The 15,493-nt window shown below is 41.4% G+C and overlaps 1 protein-coding gene and 1 long non-coding RNA gene across 2 annotated transcripts in view; one reads left to right on the top strand and one right to left on the bottom strand.

Moving 5' to 3' along the window:
• Window positions 1-2,845: 2,845 nt before the first annotated feature.
• Window positions 2,846-12,658, bottom strand: LOC121044962 (keratin-associated protein 9-1-like). Its single transcript, XM_040497489.1, is given in 3 exon segments — window positions 2,846-3,419; window positions 8,471-8,711; window positions 12,380-12,658. Coding segments are annotated over 3 exon segments (819 nt in total). The 3' UTR covers window positions 2,846-3,120.
• LOC121044973 (uncharacterized) overlaps window positions 12,396-15,493 on the top strand; it is a 29,020-nt gene continuing 25,922 nt past the window's right edge. Inside the window, exon 1 of the long non-coding RNA XR_005797564.1 lies at window positions 12,396-12,491. This is a non-coding gene — a long non-coding RNA (uncharacterized LOC121044973). The remainder of the gene's footprint in view (window positions 12,492-15,493) is intronic.

The raw sequence follows: 15,493 nt of genomic DNA, 5'->3' as shown, positions 1-15,493 counted from the left end.
TGATTTGTATTTAAAAAAAATTTTTTTTTAATGTTTTTATTTATTTTTGAGACAGAGACAGAGCATGAGCATGGGAGGGGCAGAGAGAGGGGGAGACACAGAATCTGAAGCAGACTCCAGGCTCTGACCTGTCAGCACAGAGCCGACGTGGGGCTCAAACCCACAGACTGTGAGATCATGACCTGAGCTGAAGTTGGACGTTTAACCGACTGAACCACCCAGGCGCCACTTGATTTGTATTTCTTGATCACTTACACTTTTGATTTTTTTTTCATGTTTATTGACTATTTGCATTTTCTCTAATATAAAATTCCTGTCTACTTCTTTTACCCAATTTTATTAAAAAAATTTTATTACCCAATTTTCTATGAGGTTGTTTATGTGTACCAGTTTGTGGGAGTTATTTACAGGTTCTTGAGACTGATCCTTTGTCCCTTGTATGTATTGTGAATATTTTCTCCCAGTCAATACCCTGAGGGACAAAAGAACTGAGCTCATTCAGCTCCAGAGTCATGAGAAATAGTAAACAATTGTTGTTCCTCAGTAGTAGTTTGTAACATGGCAACAGATAATTAAAATAATTTTATTTTGTTGCCATTTGCAGCAACGTGGATGGAACTGGAGGGTATTTTGCTAACTGAAATAAGCCAGGCAGATAAAGACACATACCATATGTTTTCACTCATATGTAGATCCTGAGAAACTTAACAGAAGACCATGGGGGAGGGGAAGGGGGGGAAATAAAGTTACAGAGAGGGAGGGAAGCAAACCATCAGAGACTCTTAGGACTGAGAACAAACTAAGGGCAGATGGGGGGGTGGGGGAGAGGGGAAAGCGGGTGATGGGCAGGGAGGAGGGTACTTACTGGGTGTTGTATGGAAACCAATTTGACAATGAATTATATCAAAAAAATAAAAATCCGTTCTATCTATATTTTATGCCAAAATTTTCCTTACATACCATTTTTATCTTTTTGCTTTGTTTTTTTTGTTTGTTTGTTTTTTAGCTGATCAATCTTCCCACAGTTTTATCTATTTTGTTCACCTTTTAAAGACCAAACTTTTGGGGCACCTGTGGCTCAGTTGGTTAAGCGTCCGACAAGAGCTCTGAGATGATTTTGGCTCAGGCCATGATCTCACGATCCGTGAGTTCGAGCCCTGTGTCCAGCTCTGCACTGTCAGTCCTTGGGATTCTCTCTCTCTCCCTCTCTTTCTGTCCTTCCCCTCACCCCCCTCTAAATAAATAAATAAACTAAAAAAAAAAAAAAAACTTAAAAAAAAGACCAAACTTTCAGCTTTATTGAACTTCATTATTTTTGTTTTCTTTTCTGTTTTATTAATTTCCACTCTTTTTTTTTTTTTTAAGTATTTAATTTCTTCTATGTAGTTTGGGGACAATTCTATCGCCTTCCTTTAGCTTCTTAAGATAGGCCATTTAACTCTAATTTTAAGGTTTCCTCTCCTCTAATATAAAGATTTAAACATACAAATTAGAATCATAACACTGCATTTATTGCATCCCATGAGTTTTGATGTCATGTTTTATTATTATCCAATTTTATACATTTAGACAATTCTTCTTCTAATAGAAGAATAATCCACTCTTGAGTTTTTACCATTTATCCACTCTCTGTCCCCATCTTACCTCTGTCTGAAACAAGTAAGAAGGGTTGCTACTGGCATCTAGTGGGTAGAGTCCAGCATGCGGCTAAACATGCTTCAGAGCTCAAAGCAGTACCTCCACTCTGCCAACAAATAATTATCTGGCCCAAAATGTCAATAGTGCCAAGGTTTAGGAACACTAATTGAGACCAACATATAAAAGTAATGAACAAATATTGTTACCTTGATTTATCTCTGTCCCCTGTTACGAATCAGGCATCTCTTCAGAGAATACCAGGTAAAACTCAAGCATGGTGCTTTGTAGAGATTGTGGATGGCTCAAAGGTAAAATTTCCATGGTGTGGTTAGCTCAATTCCCAGTGCTGTGTCCATGTTCTGGATATGAGAAAAAATGGAATGAAGTTTAGAGGTCCATGAAATATGGCTGAGGCTATGGTTTTACCTGATCTCTTTTCTATGTTCCACAGTACATGTGGCCAGATGAAGAAGACCATGCCAGAAAGCCATTCCCTGACATCAAACAACAGGGATCTGTACCTAGGCCTTAGGCTTCAGTATGCTGGCACACTGCCAGCAATATAATGGATGCTTAAACATGTCGGATGGCTCTTAAAACCTGCCTACTGCCCTTACATGTACAAGTGGTCATTGAGCTTTGGGGACTAGGTGGGAAAATACATTTGTGAACAGAAAAATCATTTGCACACAGAAAGGTTTGTTTTCAGTAATATACACGCCATACAAGACAAACGTCTTTCCAATGCACAGACCACTGTTTTTCTTGTACACTGCAAATGTAAGACCCTGGAGCTAGAATTAGAGGCTATAGCCCTTGACCAAATCCTGTCCATAACTAGCCAAGTGGCCTTTATTCATCTGTAAAAGGGAGGTGATCTTTCTAGTTCTGCCAGTTTAGAGGTCATTGTCAGGCTTAGCATAGAAAATACTTGTCAAATGAACTATTAATGCTTGGCATTAAAATAAATGGGTTACAAAAAGCAAAATCATAATATAGGCTGGAAGATAGCAAAGACTTTATTAGAAAGGAACCAGAAAAGCTTTCCCACATCTGGGAAGACAATGCAGAGTAATTATGAAAGGTGGAAGCAAGAAAGAAGAAGAATAAGTATATAAAAATGATTATAATGAAATAGTAAACAAGGAAGAAACAAAAAAAAATCATAAATTTGTGCTTTGTGATATTGAGAGGGAAAGTGGTGATCATTTTGCAAGGCTGCCACAATGACTGTAGGTCAAGGAGAAAGAATGCCTACAGCTATCAGAGATAAACAGCAAATAAAGACGAAGGCTATAAGACTGAAGTTCTTTGCAGCAACGTGCATACTAGCAGAGCCTTTTAATCACGAGTATGACTAATAAAGGTGGTGGCAGCATGCTGGATGCCAATGAAGCCTGGTAGTAGACTTTGGGACAGTAATTGGAGAACTGATGATTGAGAGAACTTTGGTCTCTGTCACACAATGATTTAGTATGTGGATCAACAGTAGAAAGGCTGGCAGCAGCTGGACACACAGCAAGTGTGGAAGCAGGTGGTCCTACAGCAGGTAGTGTGGCAATGGGTTGGGCAGCAGCAGGGCTGGCAGCAGCTGGGCTGGCAACAGTTGGACCCACAGCCATGGGGCTGACAGCAGGTGGTCCTCCAGCAGGTGGTTTGATAGAAAATTGGGCCGCAGCAAGACTGGCAGTTGCTGGACCCACAGTAGCTCTACCCACTACAGGTTTGTCCACAGCTGTTGGGCCCACAGCTGGGCTGGCAGCAGGTGGTTTGACAGCAAGTTGGGTGGCAGCAAGGCTGGCAGCAGCTGGACCCACAGCCACTGGGCTAATGGCATGTGGGGTGGAAGCAAGTGATCCGGCAGCAAGGGGAGCAGCACGAGTGGGTCATGGTGTCAGGAGTGAAGAGTGGGCTTCTTCTGAGGGGTGAGTTTCTCAGATTCTGGTGCCTCTTCCTGTTCTGGGGATTTTATGCACTGGACCCCAAAGTTTGGACCAATGGGAAGGACTTTCTTTGTTGGTATTTACATGGTGTTCCATAGTCACTGGGGGCTTGTAGGAGAGGAAGTTCCACAATTTCAAGAATATTTAGAAAATAAATATTTAATGTGTTTCCTATTTGAGAATAACTCATATAAACATTTTTAGATTAAAGGAAAGTGGTCACATCAGCAGTGTCATTCTTCTTCAGTCATCATCAGATCATGTATTCAAGTTCTTGCTGGGCTGGGTAGGGTCAGAGCAGCGGTCCCTCCCCAGCTTTGTTTCTTAGGTTGCATGTAGACTGGGAGTATCCCTGGAGTAGGGGAGCAGGATGCTGATATGTTCATAGGGATGAATTAAATTCATGCCTGAGCCCAAATCTCTTTCCCCCCAAAGCCTGATTCAAGACTCCCACAGGCATATCTGTCTCTTGTAGCAACCTACCCCACTTGTATATCCCAGTTCAACCAACGACCCTTGGGTAGAGGATGTTTGGCATCATCTCTTCCATATGGCAAGGCAGAACCAAGGCAGGTGAGTAGAAGCAGCAGCAATACACTTGGACTAAGCAAGTATCCGTCAATGTACATCCTTGTTGACCAGTACTCCTGATTTACCTAAGACTAAAGGCTTTTGCAGGATATAGGACTTTCAGTGGTATAACTGGGGCAGTATGGGCAAACCAGGGTGAGTTGGATGATTCTAGTCCTAATCTTACTAACTAGCCTAGTCAGTGACTTAATGTGGCTGACTACAACTTTATTGTGCTGAATTGTTTTTAATTTTTAATTCTTTTGTTTCCTTCCTCCCTCTCCCTGTCTCTCATTCTTCATTTCTTCCTTTTTATGCTATGTCTGTCTCTCTCTTTCTCTGTCTTTTCTTCCCTTTCCCCTCCTTTGTTCATTCACTCATTCATTCGTTTGTTCATTCATTCCTTCCTTCCCTCCTTCCTTCCTCCCTTTCAATACCTCTTGCTCTTCCTCTTCTGCTTTCTCCTCAGTCTTATTTTTCTTCTAGATACTGTGTCTGTCCACCAATCTGATGAACAAAATATTGGAGTGACTGGTGAAAACCATAGATTGTCAATGATATCTTGAATATGCCTGCCATATGTCATAGATGTAAGTGTGTTAGATCTGCATCTCTATGCCCAAGGGCTGTTTTCATGTAACAGCAGAATGTCATGCTTCCTATACATACCACATTGAGAGAAATGCTCAACAAATGATTCTGGAGAGTGGTTTATAAAGACTCTAGCTCTCTTACTGCTATTAGGATAATCCCAATGTGTGTATGCGTTACATCATCTCTGATATATTTTTCAGGTTTAAGGTTCACTTGCAAACTGTGACACTGGCCTTAAAGTGCTCCCTCCCTGTGTCACTTCCCCACACTCCTACCAGTGTGATCTGTCCTCCCCAGAGTAGCTTGCTAGAGAAACCAAACTATGACATTACTTTACCCTTCTCAGTCCTGATTTCCTCATCTCCACAATTGGGAACCTTAATACCTATGTTGAAAATTTCCTCAAGAATTAAAGATACTACCAATTTAATGCAATCCCAATCAAAATACCAACAGCATATTTTTCATAGAACTAGAACAAATAATTCTAATTTGTATGGAGCCACAAAAGATCCCAAATAGCCAAAGTTATTTGAAAAAGGAAAGCAAAGCTGGAGTTACCACAGTTCAAGACAAAGCCATAATAATCAAAACAGTTTGGAACTGGCACAAAAATAGACACACAGACCAGTGGAATAGAATAGAAAACCCAGAAATAAACCAAGAATTATATGGTCAATTAGTCTCTGACAAAGGAGGCAAAAATATGCAATGGGAAAAAGACAGTCTCTTTAACAAATGGTGTTGGGAAAACTGGATAGCTACAGGCAAAAGAATGAAACTAGACCACTTTCTTACACCATACACAAAAATAAATTCTAAATGGATTAAAGACCTAAGTGTGAGACCTGAAAGCATAAAAATTCTGGAAGACAGCACAGGCAGTAATGTCTCTGATACTGATAATAGCAAATATTTTCTAGATAGGTCTCCTGAGGCCAGGGAAATAAAGCAAAAGTAATCTATCAGGACTACATCAAAATAAAAAGTGTCTGCATAGCTAAGGAAACAATCAACAAAACTAAAAGGCAACCTACGAAATGGGAGAATTTGTAACCGACATATCTGAAAAGGGTCAGTATCCAAATTATGTAAAGAACGTACACAACTCAACACCTCCAAAAAAGTAACCCAATTAAATAATGGACAGAAGACATGAACAGACATTTCTCCAAAGAAGACTTATAGATGGCCAACAGACACATGAAAAGATACTCAACGTGACTCATCATCAGGGAAATGAAATTCAAAATTATAAGATATAGCACCTCACACCTGTCACAATGGCTACAACCAACAACAGAAAAACAACAGCTGTTGGTGAGGATGTGGAGAAAGGGAACTCTCCTGTACTACTGGTGGCTCCATTGTGGAAAACAGTATGGAGTTTCCTCAGAAAGTTAAAAACAGAACTACCTTATGATCCAGTAATTGCACTACTGGGTATTTACCTCTAAAATAGAAAAACACTAATTCAAAGGGATACATGCAACCCTATGTTTGTAGCGGCATTATTTACAATAGCCAGTATATGGAAGCAGCCCAAGTGTCCACTGATAGACAAATGGATAAAGAAGATGTGGTATATATCTACAATGGAATATAATTCAGCCATAAAAATGAATGAAGTCTTACATTTGTAACGACATGGATGAAACTAGAGAGTATAATGCTAAATTAAATAAGTCAGTCAGAGAAAGACAAATACCATATGGTTTCACTCATGTGGAATTTAAAAAAGTAAATGAAAGAGCAAAGGAAAAGAGAGACAGACTCTTTAACTAGAGAGAACAAACCGATGGTTACCAGAGGAGACAGTGGTGGGGGAATGGTTGAAATAGGTGACGAGGATTAAGGAGTGCATTTGTGATGAGCATTGGGTGCTGTATGGAAACGATGAATCACTATATTGTACACCTGAAATGAATTTGACATGGTAGATCAACTATATTGGAATTAAAATAAAAACTTAATAAAAGGAAAGATTTAAAGATAATGTACATGAAGCATTTGGTCAATACCTAGCAAGTAGTAGGACCACGGGTCATGTCAGTTCTTCATCCTGTCACACAGATACCCAGCTCTTAAGAATCAGAGGTAGGCAAGTTTAGTCTTGGCAGTCTCTCCAGAGCATCCCAGATACGTAGGCGTCAACGTTGGCAAGTGCCCTGGACATGAGCCTTCACAGCTCATCAGAGGTCCTTCCACTGATCCCAGAATGTGACCCAAGGCTTAATTCTCCTTTTCCTCTCAGAGCCTAAATCGAGCCTCACACCTCTGAGTGCTGAGGCAGCACCATTAGTTCAGGACCAGAAGCGCCAGCCTTCTGTCTATCACAACTCCTATGAATGTCCACCTTGTTTTCTCTTTTTCTTCCTCACATTCTTCTCACCACCCTGGAACAGGCATCTTTATTTCCCTCAAATGCTTCATAGTTCCTTCACAAAATGGATAGTGTTTGTTCTATAGATGGTTCAGAGCTCATGGATTACTTGAAGTCATACATGCCCATTGCACAGACTCTCAGTCCCTGACATTGTCCTTCCTTAATTGTCTTGGTAACATTTTGATCACAATAACAAATTGCCTTACAGTTGGGGAGCATAATATGTTTGGCATAAAATTGTCTGATACCTTTTAACTCTGCCATTAGGTCTTGAGGACTAGGAGGCCAAACAAGAATGTGATTTCCACAACCCAAACACGAGTGTGTTCAGCCACGTCTGTGGCTCATGAGGACACTGCATGCTCACCTGTATCTGATGCAGAGGAGTGCTGAGGGGCTGGATGGAGCCCAAGGCAGCAAAAAGATCCAAGATCTCTAAAGGGAAGGTCCTACTGCCCCCACATGAGGCTGCTGATGGCTGAACTGTAGGATACTAATGTCTACAACTTTGTCCCAGATGTCACCTGCATATACTGGAGAATATTACTTCTGTGGTCAAAGAAGACACTTAGATGAACATCTTGCTGGTGCTCAGTCCCAGGATGTTTTCTAACTTGTCTGGAGAGATGAATGTAAGTGCCCTGCATCAAAACAGGAGACACAGTCTGGGATCTGAGTCTGTCCATGTCAGGTACATGACATTCCACTGTGAAATTTCCTTATCTGAAAATGGAGACAATAATTAGTGGAGGACTGTACGAGGCTCCAAATAGATACTGCATGTGATATGCAACCTGTGTATAAATCCTTACATTGAGAATGCTGTACAAGGAAACAAAGATCATATGGGATTCAGAATGGTACAGAATTTCTTAAGAAATATAGATGAGATCCTTTATATCTAGGGAGACCTTCAAAGTGATCATGCAAAGAAGAAAGCAGGATACAAGGACCGTGAGTACACTGAGAAAGAAAACATAATTTGAGACTTACAGTAGTTGCAGACACCTATGTATGAATCCTGAGGATTTCTTTCTCTATGTTACTGACAGGGAGAGGGTGAAGATCTTGACTGTGGAGTTAAGGCAGAGATCATGACTCGGTATCAGGATGCATGAAGTTAGCATATGACTCATAAGATGATGGAAGAAGAGAATCAGGGAGAAGTGGTCCACACTTCATCAAACTGATTCATAAGCTCGTAGACAGGCAGATGAATAAGAGAAATGTTGGCGATTGCATGCTGACTTTCAACAATGATTGGCAGTGACTTTGTTTTCCAAATGGCAAACCATGTTGCGTGGAGATGGTGGTTCTTGGCAAGGCAATCAGCAGCAGGAAGGATGGCAGCAGCTGGACACACAGCAAGGGTGGCAGCAGGTGGTTCTACAGCAGGTGGTGTGGTAGCAAGCTGGGTGGTAGCATGACTGGCAGCAGGTAGACCCACTGCAAATTTGTCCACAGCCGCTGGACCCACAGCATGTGGTCTGGCAGCAGGAAGTCACACATGTTGGCTGGCAGCATGTGGTCCGGCAGCAGGTGGTCCTGCAGCACGTAGGCTGGCAGCAGGAGGGGAAACATGAGTGAGTCATGGTGTCAGGGGTGGAGGATGGACAGGTCCTGTGCAGAGGTGAGGTTTTCAGATTTTGGTGCCTCCTCCTGATCTGGGGCTTTTATGTGTTGGACCGCCGAAGTTTAGACCAATGGGTGGGACTTTCCTTGTTGGTGTTTACATTGTTTTCCATAGTCACTGGGGGCTTGTAGAAGAAGACATTCCATAAATGATAGGAATCTTTAGAAAATAGGTGTTTAATGTGTTTCCTATTTGAGAATAACTCATAGAAACATTTTCAGATTAAAGGAAATTTGTCACATCAGCAGCATCGTTCTTGCTTCAATGATCATCAGATCATGTATTCATTTCCAGTTTGACTGGGTAGTGACAGAGCAGTGATCCCTCCCCAGCTTTGGTCCTTAGGTTGTATGTGGATTAGGAGTATTCCTGGGGAGAGGAACATGATGCTGATATGTTCATGGGGACAAATTTAGTAGATGCGTGAGCCCAGGTCTGTTTCCCCACAAAAGCCTGATTCAAGACTCCCACAGGCATATCCGTCTCTTGTAGTAACTCAGTTCAACCAAGGACTTTTGGGTAGAGATGTCCGGTATCATCTCTTTCACATGACAAGGCATAACCAAAGCAGGTGGGTAGAAGCAGCAGCAGTACACTGGGACTAAGCAAGCATCAGTCAATGTACATCCTTGTTGACCAGTAGTGCTGATTTGCCTAGGATTGAGTGCTTTCTCAGGATGTAGGACTTTCAGGGGTGTAACTGGGGCAGTATGGACGAACCAGTGTGAGTTGGGTGATTCTAGTCCTAACCTTGTTAACTAGCCTAGTCAGTGACTTCATGTTTAGAGTACATCTTTATTGTGCTGAATTGTTTTTAATTCTTAATTCCTTCCTTCCTTCCTTCCTTCCTTCCTTCCTTCCTTCCTTCCTTCCTTCCTTCCTTCCTTCTTCTTTCTCTGCTTTGTGTCCATCTCTCTCTTATTTCCCTTTTTGTCTTCCCTTTTCTTCCCTCTTTGCTTTCTCCTTCCTTCCTTCCTTCCTTTCTCCCTTCCTTCCTTCCTTCTTCCTTCCTTCCTTTCCTTCTACCCTTTCAATTCCTCTTGCTTCTCCTCCTCTGTTTTCTCTTCAGTCTTATTTTTCTTCTACATATTGTGTCTGTCCACCACTCTGATGAAAAAAATATTGGAGTGACTGGTGAAAACCATAGTTTCTCAATATCTTGAATATGCCCACTGTATGTCATAGATCTAAGTGTTTTGGGGACAATTTCTACCTACCAGACCTGCATCTCTATGCCTAAGGGCTGTTTTCATGCAACAGCAAAATGTCATGCTTTCTATGTGTACCACACTGAGAGAAATGCTCAACCAACGATTCTGGAGAGTTGATTTAAAAAGACTCCAGCTCCCTTGTAGCTATTAGGAGAATCCCATCATGTGTGTGTTACATCATCTCTGATATATTTTTCAGGTTTAAGGTTCACTTGCAAACTGTGACACTGGCCTTAAAGTGCCCCCTCCCTGTGTCACTTCCCCACACTTCTACCAGTGTGATTTGACCTCCCCAAGGAAACTACGTGCCTGGACTCTATCCTTCAGAGTAGATTCTGGGAGAAACCAAAGTCTGGCATTACTTTACCCTTCTCAGTCCTATTTCTTCATCTCCATAATGGGAACCTTAATACCTATGTTGAAAATTTCTTCATAGAAATTATTAATTTCTAATTCTCAATTCTTCTTAAAGAATTAAAGATAACATACATGAAGGATTTGGTCAATACCTGGCAAGTAGTAGGAACTAGGTTATGTCAGTTCTTCATCTCATCACCCAATCATCTGGCTCTTAAGAAACAGTATTAGGCTCGCATGGTCTTGGCAGTCTCTTCAGAGAATCCCAGATATGTAGTCTACAATGTTGGCATGTGTCCTGGAAATGAACCTTCACGGTTCATCAAGATTCCTCCACTGCTCCCAGGAGGTGACTCGGGGCCTAATGTTCCTAAGTCTTGAGCCCAAATCAAGCCTCACATCCCTGAGTGCTGAGGAAGCACCATTATTTCAGGACCAGAGTGCCAACTTTCTATTATAACTCCTATGAATGCCCACATTGTGTTATTTGTCTTCTTCCTCACATTCTTCTCACCCTCCTGGAACACACTCTTAATTCCCCTCAAATCCTTCAGAGTTGCCTCACAGAATAGAGGAGGTTGTTTAGTTTCTTGGATGGTTCAGAAAATCATATGTGCTCATTGCACAGTCTCTGAGTCTTCAATTTTGTCTTAAATTTCTTTAAGAACTTTTTTTAATGTTTTTTCATTTTCGAGAGAGAGAGAGAGAGAGGCAGAAAGAGAGGGGGACAGAGGAGCTGAAGTGGGTTCTGCCCTGGCAGCAGCAAGTCCAATGCAGAGCTCAAACTCACAAACCATGAGATCATAACCTGAGCTGAAGTCGGGCACCCAACCGAGTGAGCCATCCAGGTGACCCTTTCTTAAATTTCTTAATAGCATTTTGGTCAGGATGACAAATGGCCATAACATTAGGGAGAGTGCAATATATGCTCCATTTTTTTATTACAGGGAATTACTTATTTTCTCATTCTGGTGGTAGATGTTTAGTAGAAGGAGGTTATTCTGAATTGGATTTGCATGAAACAAAGATATTAGTCAGTTTAGATGAGACTCTATTGTGAGGACGCAACGGATGCTAACAAGATTTCATGGTGACAAATTGCACGTGTGGCTGAACATATGGAGATGGGAAAGGCTCCCTGTTTTCTTGACAGCTCCAAAATGCAGTCCTACCTGCCCTCACATGTATCTGCTGCTTGCTGAGTTGTGAGAAACTGATTTTTGAACAGATGTTATCTGCATATATGAGGGGTTATTTCCTCCATTGTTAAAGGAGAAATTCATTTGCACAGCTTACTAGTCCTCAGTACTAAATATTATTGCTACTTTTACTGACATGTAAAAGTAGTTGCCTTTGAGCAGGAAAAAAAAATATCCAGTCCTGAATCTGAGTCTGTCCATTATTGGCTATATGAAATTACACAGTGAAATATTCTCACCTAAAAATGTGGAATACAATTCATGTTAGGCTGCTGTGTAGCTCATGTTTGATGATACATATGGTACCCAATATGTATACAAGTTCTGATATCAATACAGTAAAACAAAACAATATGGGGAGAATTAGGGTATAGACTTTATTAAGAGGCATATAAGGCATGTAAAACACTTGCATCTAACGAGATGACTCAAATGATTATAAAAAAATGAAAGTAGGAGAAAGAATCATAAGTACATTGAAAATATGATTATGAAGTTTATTAATCAGTTGCAGGAATCTATGAAAAAAACATGAAAACTTGTTTTCTTAAGTTACTTTGAGGGAGCAGGTGATCCTGACTTCAGAATCAAAGCCAAGGCCATAACTTAGTACCAAGAATTTCTGAAGCTGCACATGAGCCACATACATGGGAGAGAGAGACTTGGAGGAAGTCCTCTGCACAGCATCAAGCTGATTCACAAGCTTATAAACATATATGAGAAACAAAAATGTTGGCGATTGCACGCTGGCTTTCACCAAAATCTAGAAAGGAAATTTGGCCCCCAAATGGCAAGCCAGTTAACAGGAGGGTGTTATGTGCAGATGGTGTTTGGTAAGACAATCAGCAGCAGGAAGGCTGGCAGCAGCTGGACCCACAGCTGCTAGACCCACAGCAGTTTTGTGCACAGCCGCTGGACCCACAGCAGCTGGGCTGGCAGCAGGTGGTCCTGCAGCAGCTGGTCCTGCAGCAGGTGGTATGACGGCAAGTTGAGCAGCAGCAAGGCTGGCAGCAGCTCGACCCACAACAGCAAGGCTGGCAGCAGCTGGACCCACAGCATGTGGGCTGGCAGCAGGTGGTCCTGCAGCATGTAGGCTGGCAGCAAGGGGAGCAGCACGAGTGGGTCATGGTGTCAGGCATGGAGTATGGGTTCCTGTTCAGAGGTGAGTTTCTCAGATTTTGATGTTTCCTCCTGTTTTGGGATTTTTATGCACTGGCGTCTCCAAAGTTCGGACCAATGAACAGGACTTTCCGTGTTGTTTACATGTTTTTTGTTAGTTAGTTTGTTTGTTTGTTTGTTTTTGTAGTAACTGGAGAATTGTCAAGGAGGAAGTTGTTCCTTTAAAGTGTTTTGAGGCTTCAATAATTTAGTCTTTGTCACTTTCTTAATTGAGAATACTACATAAGAACCTTTTCCAGAAATGAGAAAGTCAGGAATCAACACCAGCTACATTTCTGGTCATTTGACATGATGTGGTCATGTGATAGTTTCTGCTGGCTTAGCAAAGGTCAGAACAATTGTCCTTTGCCTGCTATGTTCTTTTGGGCATAGTTAGATGGGAAGTGTCCTTTATTTCTTCTCTGATCTTTGTTATTTCCTTCTTTATTGTAACTTTGGTTTTTGTTGTTGTTGTTCAATTTTAAAGTTCTTTGAGGTGTAAAATTGGTTGTTTATTTGAGATTTTTCTTGTTTCTTGATGTAGGCATTTATCACTATTAACTTCCTCTAAGAACTGCTTTTGCTGCATCGTGGAACTTTCGGTCCATTGTATTTCAGTTTTCATTTATCTCAGGTAGTTTTTGATTTCTGTTTTGAATCCTTCTTCAACCCATTGGTTGTACACTGCATGTTGTTTAGTTTCCACGTATTTGTGAATTTTGCAGTGTTCTTTTTCTAATTGATTTATACAGTTTCGACTCTTGTCATAAAATATGCTTGCTATGATTTTAATATTCTTTTTTAATAAAATTTTTAAGTTGTATTTATTGATTTTGAGAGAGCCAGAGACAGCATGAGTAAGGGAGGGGTAGAGAAGGGAAAGAGAGAATCCCAAGCAGGCTTCCTATGTCAGTGCAGGCTCCAACTCACCAACCTGTGAGATCATGATCTGAGACGAAACCAAGAGTCAGGATGCTTAACCAACTGAGCCACCCTCGTGTCCCTTATTTTAATATTCTTAAATTTATTAAGACTTGCTTTGTGGTCTAATATATGATCTGTCCTGGATAATATTCCATGTGCACTTGAGAAGAATATGTGTTCTGTTGTTTTTGGATGGAATGTTCTATATATGTCTGTTAACTCCATCTGTTGTAACATTGTTTAAAGCCCATGTTTCCGTACTGATTTCTGTCTGGATCTTCTACCCATTGGTAAAAGTAGGGTATTAAAGATCTCTACTATTATTGTATTGTTGTATATTCCTCCCTTTAGGTATGTTAATATTCACTTTGTATTTTTAGGTGCTCCTATAATATAAACATTCTGATAGAGAAATAACATAAGCAATTCACCTGTTGGTGTTTCTCCAACAAAAACATGTAAATAAATAAATAAGTACATATATAATGAATATATAATGCAATGGTAAATGGGATAGATTCCTTGATTTCTCTTTCTGCAGATTCATAATTGGTGTATAGAAATGCAACCAATTTCTGTATGTTGATTTTATATCATGCGACTTTGCTGAATTCACGCATCAGTTCTAGCAGGTTTTTTTTGTGGAGTCTTTCGGGGTTTCCATGTAGAGTATCATGTCATCAGCAAAGAGTGAAAGTTTGACATCTTCTTTGCCAATGTGTATGCCTTTTATTTCTCTTTGTTGTCTGATTGTTGTGGCTAGGACTTCCAACACTATGTTAAACAAAGGTGGTGAGACATCCCTGTTGTGTTCCTGACCTTAGGAGGAACAGTCTTTCCCCATTGAAGATATTAGTTGTGGGCCTATCATATATGGGCTTTTATGATGTTAGGGCATGTTTCTTCTATCCCTATTTTCTTGAGGGATTTTTATCAAGAAAGGATGTTGTATTTTGTCAAATGCTTTTTCTGTGTCTATTGAAAAGATCATATGGTTCTTATCCTTTCTTTTATTAATGTGGTGTATCACATTGATTGATTTGCAAATATTGAACCAGTCCTGCAGCCCAGGAATAAATCCTGCTTGATCACAGTGAATATTATTCTAATGTACTGTTGAATTCAATTTACTAGTATCTTGTTGAGAATTTTTGCATCCTGGTTCATCAGAGATATTGGCCTATAGTTCTCCTTTTTAGTGGAGTCTTTGATTGGTTTTGGAATCAAGGTAATGCTTCATAATGAGTTTGGAAGCTTTATTTCCATTTCTACTTTTTGGAACAGTTTGAGAAGAATAGGTATTAACTCTGCTTTAAATGTCTGGTAGAGAGAGCGAGAGGAAGATGGCGGCGTAGGAGGACGCTGGGCTCACCGCGCGTCCTGCTGATCACTTAGATTCCACCTACACCTGCCTAAATAACCCAGAAAACCACCAGAGGATTAGCAGAACGGAGTCGCCGGAGCCAAGCGCAGACGATAGGCCCACGGAAGAGGGTAGGAAGGGCGGCGAGGCGGTGCGCGCTCCACGGACTGGCGGGAGGGAGCCGGGGCGGAGGGGCGGCTCGCCGGCCAAGCAGAGCCCCCGAGTCTGGCTTGCAAAAAGCGGAGGGGCCTGACGGACTGTGTTCCGGCAGCAAGCGCGACTTAGCAGCTGGGAGGTCATAAGTTAACAGCTCTGCTCAGAAAACGGGAAGGCTGGAGGACAAAGGGAAGGAAAGCTGCTGAGCCCCCGGACAACAGAGCTCAGTTTGGTGGGGAACAAAGGCGCTCGCCAGCGCCATCTTCCCCGCCCATCCCCCAGCCAAAATCCCAAAGAGAACCAGTTCCTGCCAGGGAACTTGCTCGCTCCGCGCAAACACCCAACTCTGCGCTTCTGCGGA

This window comes from Herpailurus yagouaroundi, unplaced genomic scaffold, assembly GCF_014898765.1.
Source record: "Herpailurus yagouaroundi ecotype Mexico unplaced genomic scaffold, PumYag 189, whole genome shotgun sequence".
Classification (NCBI taxonomy): Eukaryota; Metazoa; Chordata; class Mammalia; order Carnivora; family Felidae; genus Herpailurus; species Herpailurus yagouaroundi.
The sequence above is the reverse complement of the archived record's forward strand: the minus strand, read 5'-3'. Positions and strand labels throughout refer to the sequence as shown.